At 42.9% G+C, this 17,793-nt stretch overlaps 2 protein-coding genes across 2 annotated transcripts; one reads left to right on the top strand and one right to left on the bottom strand.

Annotated features, from left to right (window-relative positions):
* Positions 1–23: 23 nt before the first annotated feature.
* On the bottom strand, positions 24–2,227 carry LOC137278631 (uncharacterized). Its single transcript, XM_067811114.1, has 3 exons — positions 1,871–2,227; positions 722–959; positions 24–334 (listed from the first exon to the last, which is right to left on the bottom strand). The coding sequence occupies exons 2-3, from the start codon at positions 926–928 to the stop codon at positions 221–223; spliced, it is 321 nt and encodes a 106-aa protein (XP_067667215.1). The 5' UTR covers positions 929–959; positions 1,871–2,227; the 3' UTR covers positions 24–220.
* A 6,888-nt stretch (positions 2,228–9,115) lies between these two features.
* On the top strand, positions 9,116–11,065 carry LOC137279102 (mucin-2-like). The gene has a single exon (XM_067811578.1). The coding sequence runs from the start codon at positions 9,116–9,118 to the stop codon at positions 11,063–11,065; it is 1,950 nt and encodes a 649-aa protein (XP_067667679.1).
* Positions 11,066–17,793: the final 6,728 nt, after the last annotated feature.

The following is a 17,793-nucleotide window of genomic DNA, read 5'->3' as shown; positions in this document are numbered from 1 at the left end:
CCCTTCACAATAGAAGAAAGACACCATTTGTGTAGCTGGTTTATTACAGTGGTGAGGTGACTCCCATATGAAAATAAGTTAATGCTCATATATAATACATGACAAGGCGACTCAGAAACGTGGAATTCCATTCACATAATTACACACACACAAACACCCACTTGTTGTTCATCTTTAACATGTCTTCCCCATAAGGTATTGCATCCAGTCCACATCTCAGCTAGTTAAACCCCTTCCATGCGTATGACGCCACTACGCCCATATCCTTGTAGATGGACTTCACAACACGGCGGTCACTGTCGGGAATTTCCTTGCATTTGGTCAGTCTTTCAAGCTGAAACAGATTTGCTGCAGTTGAATGTCTGTGGAGCATTGGCGGATCGGGGGATCGACACTGCTTAACAGCGTAAACAGATATGTTCGTCATGTCAAATATTGGAAGATTTAAGGCGGACTATTTGTATTGTAGGAAGGGGAGGTTACTCTCCTTTGGTGCATTTGGGAATTATATAGAGGCCCATAGTGCCTCTGTTTGGAAACATTTTCAGAACAGTAGCCCCATTCGTAACTACTCGTGTCATTCCGGTAGGTCACGGAAAGAGACGAGTAGTTACGAATATAGTAGCCGTAAACGAGAGAGTTTGTTTTCGGAAAACCCCTGTAACAAATACCCAGTCTCAAAAAGCAGCTTTAAGGCACAAGTCTTTAGAGCATTACCCACCATTTCATTTATTTCCTCTTGACTCATGTTTTTGTTTGGTCTGACGTACGTCGGTTCCTTAGACTCCGGGACTTGGTTCAGCCTGGCCACTACAGCTTCTATCTCCTCTTCGCTCAGTTTCTGGTGACCCAGACCAAAGTTTGGCTTCAGGATCGTGCCCCAGGGGAGCTTACTGCTGGGGGGATTGACTGAGGACTCGGACGTCATCGTTAACACTAGAGTTATTTCCCTTACACTGCTGAAATGAGAACATCGAACTGTGTTTTGGAAGGCTGTTATGATTATATATTCCAAGAGGCGAAAGCGTTTGATAACAGGGGAAAGCTGTAATGTTGTTATCTTAGGTGTAAAAGTTTCAGTAACATGTAATTACTTTAGATATTCCTGTTTAGTCTGGTGTCAATGACAACGTAACCTATCCCAAATCTGGGGCCCCAAGAGCCACTGCATTGGATTCAGTTGTTGAACATTTGTGTGCTACTCACACTATGCTATGGATCGTATTAATTCGCAACTTTACATACACATAAATTTATTATTTGAAAGTGTATCCATATAAACTGGATATTTAATGATATGGTAGCTCATTGTGAAAACGGCCACACTAAGCTAACCGTATTCGCTTGATAGATGAGTAACCATAAAAATGGTTTACATGGAACCAATTAACCATTTTCCAAATTATGGCACTTGTCACTGACAAGTACACAACACCTGTCAGTAGCAGGTATGGGATCAATTGGACGCAGTGACATACTGAAGAGTTCGATCCATATACTTGCAACAGGCCTAGATATTTAAATCACACTGGCCCCACGTGATAGCTTTCTGTTGAATCAATGCTTTGATCCTTAGCAAAGTGTGAATAGTATAGTTGTTGCTGTGAAATCAAACGTGACAAGTGTAGACTAACTTGCGAAAGACTAGCTGCACTTTCCTTTGGAAGCGTATGCCAAAAATCAAAACAGCGTTTGGGTTAATGTGCAAGATGCAGGACTCTGTGAAGCCTTTTCACAGTTTAACCAATTACCCGCTGTAGACCCGAAGGTATGAAAATCTCGGATTTCACATACACAGCAGGCCTTGAAAACAAAACAAACATTATGTGGATTCATAAACAAACGAACACAAATTACATTTCCGACCCACCTCTCTTGTGAAAACTAGTTACCATGACAGTTACGTCGCCACTGCAGGAGCACTTAAACACCCGTTCGCTCTACTCGAACTCAAGCCGTATCTACCCTCCTAACAGTGTGTCTGTTCTGGCAGTGCTGCGCCGGTAATCCCACTATTGAGGGCGACGAAGGGAGGGTGTTACAGGGACGCTTTCAATGGAGCACTAACCCCTCAAAGGACTGGCAATACATATGGCGAATAAAACACTTCTCTTTGTGAGAACTCATTAACGTGTAGTTCAGCATGTGATCGGATTGGATCAAACTAATCCACCACCTTAGTGCACATCTATACCTTGACTGTTACAATAGGACCGGGGGTCGTGTCAGTAGGTCGTTATCCGTTTTTCTAACCTTAAGTCGATTACTACATAAAGAATATGTTGAGTGCACTAGTTTATTATGAAATGTTTATTGTCGAATGTCGCTTAGCGATTGGATCATGAGTGTATAGAAAATGCTCGTTGCTACCGACAAGAAGAAACACGAGCCCATGCTACAAAGACCCTGAGCAGTTGTGGTGTTCATTGATGAAAAACACTTATGTCCCGTCTGTCGTACTGTGTAGCTGTACTGAGAAGACTGATGCCAAATGAGTCGTACATATTGTGAGATGTCCCCGGTAGCACTAAACGCATACAATGAACATATGTGAAAGCTGGCGTGAGGCCATTTTATGGAACACATGCTGAGATCGGGAATTGAGATGACTATTCGTAGCGGCCAAAAAAGTACCGACTGGTATGTCATGACTGGGTGGGACCCACTGATTGTTGATTGTTCTAGTCTGTGAATAAGGGTGTCACTGCACGAATGCTTACCCGAAGTTGGGAGGCCTACTTGTGTGACAATACCCACAGATAGGGGATTGCCTAAACGTCGGGTCGGGCCGGACCCACACGGATCACCGATAGTACAGTCGATAACCATGCCAACACTTTATTAATGCAATGTTCATGCACACTTTTCTTCTCAACGGACGATCATAAAGCACAGAAATACTGCAGATATGCGTTATTGTCGGGGAATCGCCCGAAACTCAGGAAGAGGAGCCGTCTGTGAGCACGCATTGCACATTTTTGGCCAGATTATCATAAGATGTGTTTATGTTTAGGGCATTGTATTATTTCCACATAAATACCACTTAGTAATATCACAGTGCATCGCACTTAAAGATAACGAGCATGTTTGCGCAGAAGAACCTGGTTCGTATTCACGCGGTGACATTGCTAGGACTCACTCGCTCACTCACTCACCCAACTCACCCACTCCGATACACCACGACACCTTGCGTGCCCGCTAAACTTATCACACATCTGACAACGGAAAGTCAGTGCTCCGACAGCGTTGACTCAGCGATTGTTTACAATGGGCATTGTTGGTATGTGCTTCACGGCGTGTGGTAACGGTGTGTGGTATAACACTTTGTTAACCCTACACTTCATAAAACAACTCCACACAATTGGCACGCATTTGTGACATGTTCAGTCACTACTTTACTACAGTACCGTCTCCCAACTACGACAGTTTCATGTTTCATTACCCGGGTCATCTGCCCTGTAAATACCAAGCTCTGGTCATGAATCTGAATGTCATTCGGCTGGATATCAATGTGCTCTAGTGGCCCTGTGGACAATGATCTTCTGGGTTTGACTGGCCAAGCCATGACGTTAACCCATAGTTTCTTGTGATATAAACCCACTTACTTCCGTTCCTTTTCATGCATATTCCATATGGTCTGTTTGCCGTGAAAACGCACACATTATGAATTTCACTTAAATCACAAAAGTAGATTATATAAAGTGAAATTAGGATTGCGAAAGTGTTTAACAAACAATCATAGTTTCAAATCACTATCACTGGTTTGTATCACAGGGGGTAAGCGCAGTAGTTGAAACAGCGAAACAAATGCTCTTGCAGTACGTGATCTGCGTTAACTTAGACCAACACGACTTGTTCTCTGTGTCTCATTTTATGTGCGTACCCACATGCTGAATGTGGCTTAAAATCACTCAGTATACATGTAATTAACTAAACATGTACGCTTGACTTGAATATCGTTAGATTTACCTGCACGTCTGTTGTAAAGGTCATTAGATTTACATGCACACCTGTTGTAAATGTCGTTAGATATACCTAAACACCTGTTGTAAATGTCGTTACTTATATCTAGACACCTGTTGTAAATGTCGTTAGATGTAGTTGGACATGTACTCTAAATGTCGTTAGATGTACTTGTACATCTTATAATTGTGGTAGGCGTTGATGTACATTTGGTGCAAATGTCGTTAGGTGTACCTGTGCATGTTTTATAACTCACATAGCATTTGACTATTTTCTCTTGTCCTTATAATGTCAAAGTTCGTAATACTTTAAAGATAGCTTACATTCAAAAGCGCACCTCTATTCTATATATTGTTCACATTTAATCTCTCCACGTTTCTCGTGAAGGTCCGTATTATAATAGGTCTTCAGCAACCCATGCATGCCATAAAAGGCGACTATGTTTGTCGCAAGAGGCTAACAGGACTGGGTGGTCAGGCCCGCTAACGTGGTTGACACATGTCATCAGTTCCCATATGCGCAGATCGATGCTCTTGCTGTTGACCACTGGATTGTCTGAATAGCTGTATATCTCACAGGTTTAGGCTCATTGCACAACCGATTTAAATCTTAGTCGTCAATGCTACATGCCTCTGTACTTTCTCTAAGCCTGGAAACACTTGATGATCTGAACCTGTACATGATCTAGTGTGATTCACGTACTCATGGCACGGCAAACCTGTCTAGAGATAGCATAACTGGGGAACAAACTTATGTTATTTGTAGATTGAAAGTTTTGTTTTGTTTGATTATTCTTATTCAGATTGAAAGTTACTGAAGTTCCTAACTCACTTGTGGACTCCACCAAAGGTGATCGTAGATCAAAAGCATTCATAGCACAATACATATACATATACTCACTCACCTACATATATACACACTCACCTACATATATACACACTCACCTACATGTATACACACTCGCCTACATGTATACACACTCGCCTACATGTATACGCACTCGCCTACATGTATACACACTCGCCTACATGTATACGCACTCGCCTACATGTATACACCCTCGCCAACAAACATACATACTCACCTACATATATATACACTTACTCACACATATACAAACTCACCTACATATATGCACACTCACCTACATGTATACACCATCGCCTACATATATACACTCACCTACAGATAAACACACTCACTCACACATATACACACTCACCTACATATATATACACTCACTCACACATATACAAACTCACCTACATATATGCACACTCACCTACATGTATACATACTCACCTACATATATATACACTCACCTACATATATATATATATATATACACACTCACCTACATATATATACACTCACTCACACATATACACACCCACCTACATATATATACACACTCACCTACATGTATACACCCTCGCCAACAAACATACATACTCACCTACATATATATACACTCACTCACACATATACAAACTAACCTACATATATGCACACTCACCTACATATATACACATTAGCCTACATATATACACACTCACCTACATGCATACACCATCGCCTACATACATGCACACTCACTTACATATATATACACTCACTCACACATATACACACTCACCTACATATATATACACACTCACCTACATGTATACATACTCACCTACATATATACACACTCACCTACATATATACATACTCACCTACATATATACACACTCACCTACATATATACATACTCACCTACATATATACACACTCACCTACATATACACACATTAGCCTACATATATACACACTCACCTACATATCTACGCTCTCACCTACCTACACACACACACATTCACCTACATATATACACATTCACCTACATATGTACACACTCACCTACATATACACCCTCACTCACATATACACTCTCACCCACGTATATACACACTCACCTACATATCTACACACTCACCTACACACACACACACAAACCCAAGTACATATATACACACTCAAGCACACATACGCACAATCACTCACATACATACACACTCAAGTACATATATACACTCACCTTCATGTATATCCACACACCCACGTATATGCATACTCACCCACACACAAACACACTCACATACATATATCCACACTCACCCACACATGTACAAACAAAGCGCCTGACAACACCTGAACTTCACATCTGGCACTTCTGATAGCGCCTCAGTTTAACACCTGGCACTTCTCATAATGCCTCAGTTTAACACCTGGTATTTCTAATCATGCTTCAATTTAACACCAGGCACTTCTCATAGTGCTTCAGTGGCACTTCCGACGTTCTTTAACTTCTTTTGGGTAGCATAATTGTTAAGAGACAGCAGGTAGTGAAGTAATTGCGTGTAGCCCATGGCCGACAATGTACACGAGTATACGATGAACGATATATTTACAGGGTTGCGCTGACATATCAGCTACCTAGCAATCGCTGAAGCCAAGCAAACATTGTCTTACTTTCCATATTTGTTTGGTATACGCCTGTCAGTTAGAAGACGATTATTTACAAGCCCCTGTCGATCACATAGCTCGGTTGGGGCGTGGAGTGAGGGCTGACATCAATAGGACTGATATTGCTTTCCAAAGAGCCTTGACGTATCAACACAGCTCATCGACGACACTCGTCCATTGACAGGCAGATTAAGTTTAAATGTGCAGGAATCCATGTTTCCCTTTGGTTAGTCAACTAATACCCCCGATGGCCCCTCCCTAAGGTATTTATGTAAACTATGACATGAGGCAGTAAGGCCGGTTTACCAGTCTTCTTCAAGTTTAGCTGAATGAGCTTACCTTGAACTGGTATTATTTGGATCTGGTAGTCTGGTTTATAAAGATGATAAAAGTTACTACGGTGAAAGTCAATGGTCGATTGTTAGAAGCACCCGTAAAATAATCGTAGTTCTCCACACTGACAATGCTATACGTGTGGGTCCACTTGCCTCTGAACGTCAACAGAATTCTTCCACGAGAACAGTATCTGATAGTAATTACTATTTGGGTGTGACCACATTGTTTTTTGGTTTGATACCATGACTCTTTTAAATGTTCCGGAACATTATATTATTCCTAAATATAAAGCAGTTCAGTTTCGGAATTTTAGAATGATATAAATATAACGACCTGTCTTCTTTGATTACCTGTCTACAAGAAAAGATCATGTTGTTTTAATTTGAAAGATCTTATCAAGTGGCAGATGCAGATTTTCGGCATACGAGTAGAGGGAAAAATACCAGTAGCACATAAATTTAGAGGCTCATGCTCTGATCAGTGCATTGTCTGCTCCGGTATCGATTATTTATGTACCGCCGCCATATGGATGGGATGTTGTCGAGTGCGGCGTTAAACACCAAACTGTAAGGCTAAATTAAAGTATTGAAATGTTTCTCGGTTATCGGATCGTCATTTTTTCTTGTGCGCGTAATAATTTTTTATTGCCATTTAAAAAATAACTTTGACTTGGCCGCGTCCCAATCGTCCATTTGTCTACTAGAGAATGAGAGTCTGTAAGAGCGAATGTGACTGAATCTACAACTCATTAAAACGTGCAAAATTTCCCAAGCTGTATTTCTGAGAGAAAAAAAAATGTGTTCCTCCCTCGTCAAGTTTTTTTTTCCAAAATTAAAAAAGTCCTACCGACCTCGTCACTTCTGAAAAAATGTGCCCGAGAAACATTTACTTTTATTATACAGCCTAAGTATGCAAGCAAGCAAGCAAACAAACAAGCAAGCAAACAAGCAAGCAAGTAATTTAAAACTTTTATCTCTGATATACTTATTTAGAAAAAGTAGAGGTCAGGTTATTCCCTCCACTAGAGTGATCACTTCCGATCACTTTAATGATTCCCCTTGCTGAAATAACCCCAACAAACACCCTACACGTTATTGAGAAATATATCAAAACTAGAGTGTCACGAAAGGCTTAGTCCTGTTCACAAAATGACAGTTTTTAATATTTTCCATCTTTAAAAGCCATTACCAACACGTGAAATATGTTCTCAGGATTATTTATTATTTAGTATTTATTATTAAGTTATTTATTGTTAATGTTTCTCCATGTCCTCATCTAAACTAGGTCCGTGAAGTTGCGCAGATCGATGCTCATGCTGTTGATGACGGTATTGTCTGGTCCAGACTTGATTGTTTACAGACTGACTCTATATAGGTGGAATATTGCTGAGTGCGACGTAAAACTAAACTCACTCACTCACTCAGTCGCTCACTCACTCGCTCACCTAATCTGTTTCCATCTCCATCGGTAGAAGTATGCCGAGTAGATATTAAAGGAAGGGACAACAGTAGGGACCATGTCCCAAACGACATTATCTAGAGTCTGTCAGTTCTAATACTGAGGCATAAAAGACTTTCAGACATGTACCGAAACAATGTGCAGTAATATATAAGCAACCTGTTGTCATCACCATTGTATGATAACCTCCTTCATTTGTCCAGTGTCGTGTACCGCAGTGCCGCCTGGATAAATACCCTGGCTGGACCCACCCGCCGGCTGATTAAACACACAAAATCTCACGCTCATAATTAATTTGTTATGTAACATTGAACTTTTGAAGTTATGTGCCTTAAACTTTCAGAAGTGTGCCCGTCATCACTCCTCCTGGGTGGGCAACTTCTGAATCAACTGTTTGCGGACTGTGTTAAGGGAATCGGTGTGCGCTTTTACGCAGTCTTGGTTCCACGTCAACACTGTCAAAGCTCGACAGAAAAGTCAAAGCAGGAAGAAATTTACACAACCTTTCAAAATGAAAAATAAATGTCCTACGACATGAAACGAACCCCCAAGCGTTGTGCTCAAGACATTTGAAATGACATTTAATACTAGTTTATTTTTATTTAATGCATCGTACAATTATTGACATGAGGATTTAGAAGGTGTCTGTCATATTTTTGTCAACTGGGACGATGACAGCGATGCAACGAGACACGAAGCCACGGATGCACATCACTTCCCACTCCAGAAACGTGGAGCTTTAGTGTAGTAGTAAGTCTTCTAGGCACAGTATTGCTGATTGCAAACTCCCACACTTTGAAACACTTAGCATGTGAGGTTCTTGAGACTTCCATTTAAGTTTTTACTCGCGATGACCCCACTACAGTACCTGCTACAATCCATCAGACCACCCTTACCCCCACCCCTTCCCACACACACGCGCGCGCACACACACCCATCCCCATCCCTGTCGTCACAATTTCAACAAGTGACACCGTCATATCGTCATATCCGCTACCACCATCCCTTCAACATCTGTATCACCATCCCGTCAGCACTTATACAACCATCCCCTCAGCACCCCAGCCACCATCTCTTCAGCACCATAGCCACCATCCCTTCAGCACCCCAACCATTATCGCTTCAGCATCTGTGCCACCCCTACCACCATCTCTTCGGCACGTGTACCACCCTTACTGCCATCCCTTCAGCACCTGTGCCACCCCAGCCACCATCCCTTCAGCACCTGTACCACCCTTACCACCATCCCTTCAGCACCTGTACCACCCTTACCACCATCCCTTCAGCATCTGTACCACCCCTACCACCATCTCTTCGGCGGCACCTGTACCACCCTTACTGCCATCCCTTCAGCACCTGTGCCACCCCTACCACCATCTCTTCGGCACACGTGCCACCCTACAACCATCCCTTCAGCACCTGTGCCACCCTACAACTATCCCCTCAGCGCCTGTACCACCCCTACCACCATCCCTTCAGCACCTGTACCGCCTTTACCAACATCCCTTCAGCACCTGTAGGACCTTTACCAACATACCTTCAGCACCTGTACCACCCTTACCACCATCCCTTCAGCACCTGTACCACCCTTACCACCATCTCTTCAGCACCTGTACCACCCTTACCACCATCTCTTCAGCACCTGTACCACCCTTACCACCATCCCTTCAGCATCTGTACCACCCCTACCACCATCTCTTCAGCACCTGTGCCACCCTTACTGCCATCCCTTCAGCACCTGTGCCACCCCTACCACCATCTCTTCGGCACACGTGCCACCCTTACTGCCATCCCTTCAGCACCTGTGCCACCCTACAACTATCCCTTCAGCACCTGTGCCACCCTTACCACCATCCCTTCAGCACCTGTACCACCCTTACCACCATCTCTTCAGCACCTGTGCCACCCTTACCACCATCCCTTCAGCACCTGTACCGCCTTTACCAACATCCCTTCAGCACCTGTACCACCCTTACCACCATCCCTTCAGCATCTGTACCACCCCAGCCACCATCTCTTCAGCACCTGTACCACCCTTACTGCCATCCCTTCAGCACCTGTGCCACCCCTACCACCATCTCTTCGGCACACGTGCCACCCTACAACCATCCCTTCAGCACCTGTGCCACCCTACAACTATCCCTTCAGCACCTGTGCCACCCTTACCACCATCCCTTCAGCACCTGTACCACCCTTACCACCATCTCTTCAGCACCTGTACCGCCTTTACCAACATCCCTTCAGCACCTGTACCACCATCCCTTCAACACCTGTACCACCATCCCTTCAGCACCCCAACCACTATCCCTTCAGCACCTGTACCACATTTACCAACATCCCTTCAGCACCTGTACCACCTTTACCAACATCCCTTCAGCACCTGTACCACCATCCCTTCAGCACCTGTGCCACCCCTACCACCATCTCTTCAGCACCTGTACCACCATCCCTTCAGCACCCCAACCACTATCCCTTCAGCACCTGTACCACCTTTACCAACATCCTTCAGCACCTGTACCACATTTACCAACATCCCTTCAGCACCTGTACCACATTTACCAACATCCCTTCAGCACCTGTACCACCTTTACCAACATCCCTTCAGCACCTGTACCACCATCCCTTCAGCACCTGTGCCACCCCTACCACCATCTCTTCAGCACCTGTACCACATCCCTTTAGCATCCCATTACCCCCTAGCAACCCTGATATCATCCCCTCAGCATCTGCTACCGTCCCCACTTCAGCAACACCACCATTATCCCTTCAGCAACCCGTGTCGTCATTCCGTTTTGCTTAGTGTATTATGTAAGATCATTTAATGAGATATCAAATGCGAATGTAAGATCACACCGTAAGATGAGTGGGGCGAGTATAAAATGACACAGAGGAATGTTATCGTTAACTGTAATACCATACAGAGGAGTTCTCTGTTCATGTATTGGGATTTCAGTGTAGTACTGTTTTCTCATTTCCAAAGTTCAGCATCGTGTAATGTTTACAGAGAGTCCGGTTTGATAATTACCAGGTCTCAGTGTTGGCGGGTAGTTTAGGGCTGGTATGCTGTAGACAGGCAGGACCATGTGTGGGTGAGATTAGGGCAAGGTAGAAAATGACGTGTCACAACAATGTTAAGTGGGCAGCGGGGATTCTCACTGACCACACGAGGAGGCAGATTGAGAGAGGATCGCATTTGCTTAAGCTGGGTGTGAAACTGAGCAGAAAGATACAAGACTTAATTAACAGAAAGGTAGAAAGTTGATGTATGTGGCCGGCCCGTGAACACGGAGCGACCATAAACCATGAGGCTGACATCAGTCTCAGGAGGTGAGGCAGATGTAGCGGAGGAAGCAGATGGTTGCATGGCAGTAATACCGTTGTCTTAATGTTTGGGTAGATGAATTATGAAACTTTGAATAGAACATGTGACCTTACACCGTTGGTCGTAACTCCGTGATCCATCTGAGACAGTCGGGCCAAAGGCGCACCTCACAACACCTAACAGCACACCTAATAACACACCTAACCCAACACGCCTAACAGCACACAACAACACACCTAACAGCACACCTAACAGCACACCTAACAACACAACACACCTAACAACACACCTAACAGCACACCTAACAACACACCTAACAACACACCTAACAGCACGCCTAACAGCACACCTAACAACACACCTAACAACACACCTAACAACACACCTAACAGCACACCTTACAACACACCTAACAACACACCTAACAGCACACCTAACAACACACCTAACCCAACACGCCTAACAGCACACCACAACACACCTAACAACACACCTAACAGCACACCTAACAACACAACACACCTAACAACACACCTAACAACACACCTAACAACACACCTAACAGCACACCTTACAACACACCTAACAACACACCTAACAGCACACCTAACAACACACCTAACCCAACACGCCTAACAGCACACCACAACACACCTAACAACACACCTAACAGCACACCTAACAACATAACACACCTAACAACACACCTAACAATACACCTAACAACACACCTAACAACACACCTAACAACACAACAATACATAGTCACAAGACACTGACTGACACTGCTCCTTTAGACACTGCGTTGATCACTCGTACATTCGATATGTGCGTCTATCAATCTCTTCTGCGTGAAATCGAACATCTACGGGTTCGTTGCTTAACTCCACACTAGGCATAAATAATTAGGCCATAAATAATAATCTTCATTATACTTAACTTTTTTTGATTTGTTTAGGCCATTATCTTTATCATCAACTAGGAGATTGTTGCTAAAAAACATAAACTCGAAGCGCAATTAACGTTACAACATTGTAGGTTCGTGGGTTGCGTTTCAGTCGTCAAGGTAGGACTGCCGTACTTTCAAGGCGCCGTCACACCTGACGGTCATGAGTGAGTGAGTTAATATTTAACACCAATCGGTAATATTTCAGCCATATCGCGACGAGAGCGCCTGCCGTTCATGTGTGAGTGAGGTAATAATTAACGTCACATCGGCAATATCTCAGCCATATCGTGACGAGAGCACCTGGCCGTCATAAGTGAGTTAATATTTAACGTTACATCGGCAATATCTCAGCCATATCGTGACGAGAGCACCTGACGGCCATGAACGTTGTTCTACTGGACCGTACTGATTAACGTGGTAAACCGTTGTTGGATCTTAATGCCATGTTACCACAGTGTACTACGCTCAACACAGCGGAACAGAAGGATCAGTTATGACCTACTAGGAAGAACTGGGGTCAACCACGTTCAAGCTACGGTGAAAATAGGAGCTTGGCAATCAAGCTGACCGTAGGGATATTTTGAACATGTTGAACATCTTTTGGTATAACCACGGCCTAATCTTGCGTTTAAGGAAAACCAAGTTCAACTTCTTTATTGCACAGGGTGCGACGTTTCGGTGCAGGTACTAACATCATTATCGATCCAGTGATACATAGAGTTGTGACATGGAGAATAAATGCATAGCTGCAAGTGTGTACATTGGATTGCTGGTGAGTGAGCAATCCAATGTACATCAACATTGTCATTTGCTGGTGCTGGCGTTCTCAGGTGTATCTATCCTGTGTAGGAACAACGAGCAGTTGTGTGAGATACTTTACATAGGGTTAGGATGGTACTGGTATATGGTTCTGAATTAGGTAGGGTAGTGGTATACCAGCGTCTGCCCGATCGTCACGCTGCTGGCATTGAGACAACCATGAGTAATTGAGGGCTACATCATACATCAGGAGTATGTTTCACTGTGACATCTACAACGTTGGAGTTAAAAGTTTTGTAAGATTGAATTGTGTTTTACTCAGCTTTGAACTTTAGAGGTTTCAATCAAAATCAGTTGCCTGATGGATATAAGGAACGTTCACGGAGCTCGATGTGGGCTTTTCTAACTTATCAGCAGAATGATAGTTCATTTACAGGTAGATGTCTACAAGTAATACAATTAAGTGTGTGAGTATAAAAAGAAGTAATAAAGAGTGATTAAAACAATTGCTGAATTATTGTTAGGTTTATTTGTGTTTATGAAATGCAAACATAAGCATTACGAGAGGCGTCAGTGTTGACGTGCCTCGGGTGACGCAGCTATCGGAAGAGAAAGACCGAGGTCACAGGCTATGGTGCAGATACAATAGAAGCGCCCTGAACGACTTGACAAATGTATGTATGTATGTATGTTGTATGTATGTATGTATGTATGTATGTATGTATGTATGTATGTATGTATGTATGTATGTATGTATGTATGTATGGATGGATGGATGGATGGATGGATGGATGGAGGCAGGCAGGCAGGCAGGCAGGTAGGTACGTAAATTTGCTGTATGTAGAAGCGTCCATGATGCACCTCGAAACGTTTCTGACAATATGCGTCCACTCACTGACATTAATTCACCATATTTATCAGCACTGGTAATTTTCCATATTCTGTCAAATATTGATTGCAAATGTCATGGTGGGCATTCAAACATGGAGGGGATTTCGTTTTCATTTCAACCATATTCACATACTTTATATATCATATTCACTCTTCAAACTCGTCAAAACTAACATCTCTGATTCAGCGTGCCTTTATGTCATTGTACCCGCAAGCGACATGTGACATTTCTTCTCAATACATGTCTTGCATCAGACATGGCCTGTATGCAGCAACAGACGATGACCAATCGGCACCTGCTGGAGAACTTAGCGACAAAGCGCGGACCTGTGAGAAAACGACATCACATTCACGTGACACGGGTTCCACGTGCTTGTCACGTCCTGTCTGCCGAGTCATCCACCAGTGCGATACATATCACTCTCTTCTCAAACAGCGGAGACGTATCATTACTCTGTTCAGCACAGTCCGAAGGCGTCAGGACGTGATCACTCCCTTACAATTCACATGTCCCCGTCCTTCCAGCTTTTACTAGGTCCAGGGGTCACAAGCAGCACCAAGCATTATTTCAAGATCACTGTTTCTGCATGGTTTGCACCTGACTAACCAGTGTTAACCAATGTAAGGTCAAATCTTTCGCATCCATGATGGCCAGGTCGGTAAAGTACATCTCGATTATAACGCCTTATAACTGTGTATATCTACTGCCCATGTTTGCCAGAAAGGATTTCCCATAAAGATGTCCCGGCTGTAATGTCAGACTGGCTAATGAATGACAGAATTAAGTATTTTTTTTCCATTCTGGGCACTGATCAAGGACATGTATTTTCGAAATTGTCACTCGTCACAATGCCTGTATAATAATATATATTTAAGTCATGAATCACTCATTCATACAGAAATTCTTTTTACAACACCCTCTCCCCCATCCTCCCCACCAATAAAAAAATAATAAACAAAAGAAATCTTTCCGTTTGAAATCTTCTTTTTTTATCCTCTTGTCGTCTCAAAACCTTGTCTTCCTAAATAAATAAACAAGTCTATCAGCATAAGATCCCAGATTTTATAGATCTGATGTTATGCACAATATATTTGTTTTATGGCACTCTATATGAGCTATGGCCTTTTCATAGACTGATTGACTGAGAGTAAATATCAGTATGCATACGTAACGGACAATGATATATCAAAATTCACTGTCCTTTGTAGAATGTTGACTTTCATGCTACCGAGTTTCCCTCCACGGGAAAGTACATTCGATTACACTTTCAGTTTTTCAACAAACTGCCGTGATGTCTACACCGCCGCCACCGTCCCGGCGTGGGGAGAAGGTGATGTTTCAACTTTGCTATTTACCTGTCAGGTAATTGTCTCAATCTCAGGTGTGCTGATTGTCACGAGAGAATAAAGCTTGTTATTCAGGTACATACATGTGCGGTAATGTCAGCTCACGGGGTCATGACCCTTACATCAATTGAGAGGTGAGACTGGCCTTAGCGCTGCCGCGGCGATGGGACACAAGTAACGTACACTTTCACTCCAACTTGTCGATAAAACAGGAATGAAAATAATATTACATTGTTGTAATGTGTGTGTGTTTTCTTAAATTTTATTTTTTAACAAAAAATATAGCAATGTAAGATAAACACACCACTATGAATTTCGTCTTATTGTGTCTTGGTATGTCAGTCAGATGGCACTGTGCAGCCAGCACAGATCAAACCTCGGATACGCAGATAGGCTGGTGCCCACAAACCCACATGGAGGCCCGATGATGTACGAGAGAGCGATGTAAAGCATAGCTCATTACCATGAGGACTAAACCACCCTGGATGCGATAAAATACCATCTTCACCAGTCGATGGCACACCTTCCTCGCATTGAAGCACACTGGGACCGAGCGTATAGGTGGACAAGGAAAGACACGATCAAGAGCGACGTCTCATATATTAATATGTTGAGGCACTGGTTTTAGTTTTGTGGCATTTAGGTATTTTTCTCTTTTTCTGAACTGTTGTGTCGGGTTTGTGTAAATATGTTATACCTTGAGCACATCCAATGGTGAGGCATTATCTCTCAGAGCGTCCAGTTAGTGTTTCGATGTGGTTTGCAATTTCCCCTTGGATTTCTCTCTTCTCTTTACCTCAGTTACAGCAAGCATCATATTCAGGGAAAAAGGCAATGTGTGCAGGTGTGGCCAGTTCTATGTGCACATAATATCCCAGTCACGTACAGCTTTGTAGGGCTGGCAGTGCACATGTAAGGTGTTTGAAAAAGTCCATCCCTCACAATCCGCCAGTCCTATTCTCCATATCCTGAAGCTAATTATTGCCTTGCCAAGTCTAGTATCTGCGGTTGTGAGTAAAAAACTGAACTCCCTCACACACAGACATATCTGTGTTTGTCAAAGGATCCACTTTAATAAAGATTCATTAAATAGGTCTTTGAATGTCATTTAGAAGTGAAAATACATAAGAATGAAGATTTTTATGGATATCAACTTCTTTATGAGAGAACACAACGTTTCGGAGTTAATGCTTACTCCTTCATCAGGTGATTTAAATATTTAACTATTTTTCACATGTATGCATGACAATAGCATTGTGTTTAATAAGCATTATAAACTGACATCCTAACCTGGACGCTTCTACATGGGAGGTGAACCGGCAACGGTCATGTACACTGCAGGGAACAGCACCTACACACGTCACTAACATCCGTCTGTTTGGTTTTCAACTGAAACAAGTCAATGTACATTCCTCGTGTTATTTTCTTCGGTTATATGGAAATATCAGTATAGCAATTTTATCCCTCGTGTTTATGTCGGTTTTGAGAAACCCCAGTCTTGAAGTAAACGTTACAAGCAATGTTATGCGTGTTATAAATATATATACTGGCGCACCATACCTTCGGACCTGTGTATTACCAGTATCTGACACGAAAAAAGTGGAATGGAATGACGTTGATTATACAGAAAATGTGATTTTTGTGGTCGTTTTGTGAAATATTGCCAAGATACACACACATTACCAACATGCATGCATAAATGTGCTTATGTATTCTAAAGCTGCAGCACTTCGTGTAAAATCAAACGTACTAATTGGCAAACGCAGTGGACATTTCCATGTATGTCATTGCTGTCCTGCCTCTCTGTTTACCCCATGCGATACCTAAGTCACGTGACTACCTTACCACTCTGACTGGGCAGTGAGCAGGTAGGTGTCAAGGGTCAGTGGTTGTTTCCGCCACAGTTGCGCTTGTTGTTTGTAAAGTGCAGGTGTGCTGCGGAATGTTTAACCGGTTTACCTTTAAGTTTCAACGACAAATTAACAAAAGTCAAGATTGACGAATGTGAAACATCGCCGACCGACACGTTAGAGTTCTCTAATCACCGTTAATCTCTGGTGATCAGCGTACAGAGCACCTCTTCTGACTGCCAGTGACAGAAAGGCCACGGAGACATGTGCAAACTGTCATGTTTAGTTTCAGCTTAACGGCTAACATATTTACAAACTGCGAATATTCCCACAAATATGTATTTCAGATACTTTAAAGACGAGAATGCCAAACTATGTACCTGCTTCTATATCACCCGACTTCATGTGTA

Source organism: Haliotis asinina, chromosome 3, assembly GCF_037392515.1.
Source record: "Haliotis asinina isolate JCU_RB_2024 chromosome 3, JCU_Hal_asi_v2, whole genome shotgun sequence".
NCBI classification, from domain to species: domain Eukaryota; kingdom Metazoa; phylum Mollusca; class Gastropoda; order Lepetellida; family Haliotidae; genus Haliotis; species Haliotis asinina.
The sequence above is the reverse complement of the archived record's forward strand: the minus strand, read 5'-3'. Positions and strand labels throughout refer to the sequence as shown.

Excerpts from the sequence above, each read along its gene's own strand:
- LOC137279102 (XM_067811578.1), top strand. The coding sequence starts at position 9,116 with ATGACCCCACTACAGTACCTGCTACAATCCATCAGACCACCCTTACCC.
- LOC137278631 (XM_067811114.1), bottom strand. The coding sequence starts at position 928 with ATGACGTCCGAGTCCTCAGTCAATCCCCCCAGCAGTAAGCTCCCCTGG. Across the intron at positions 335-721 it reads AAGAGGAAATAAATGAAATG|CTTGAAAGACTGACCAAATG; the intron begins GTGGGTAATGCT and ends AATCTGTTTCAG.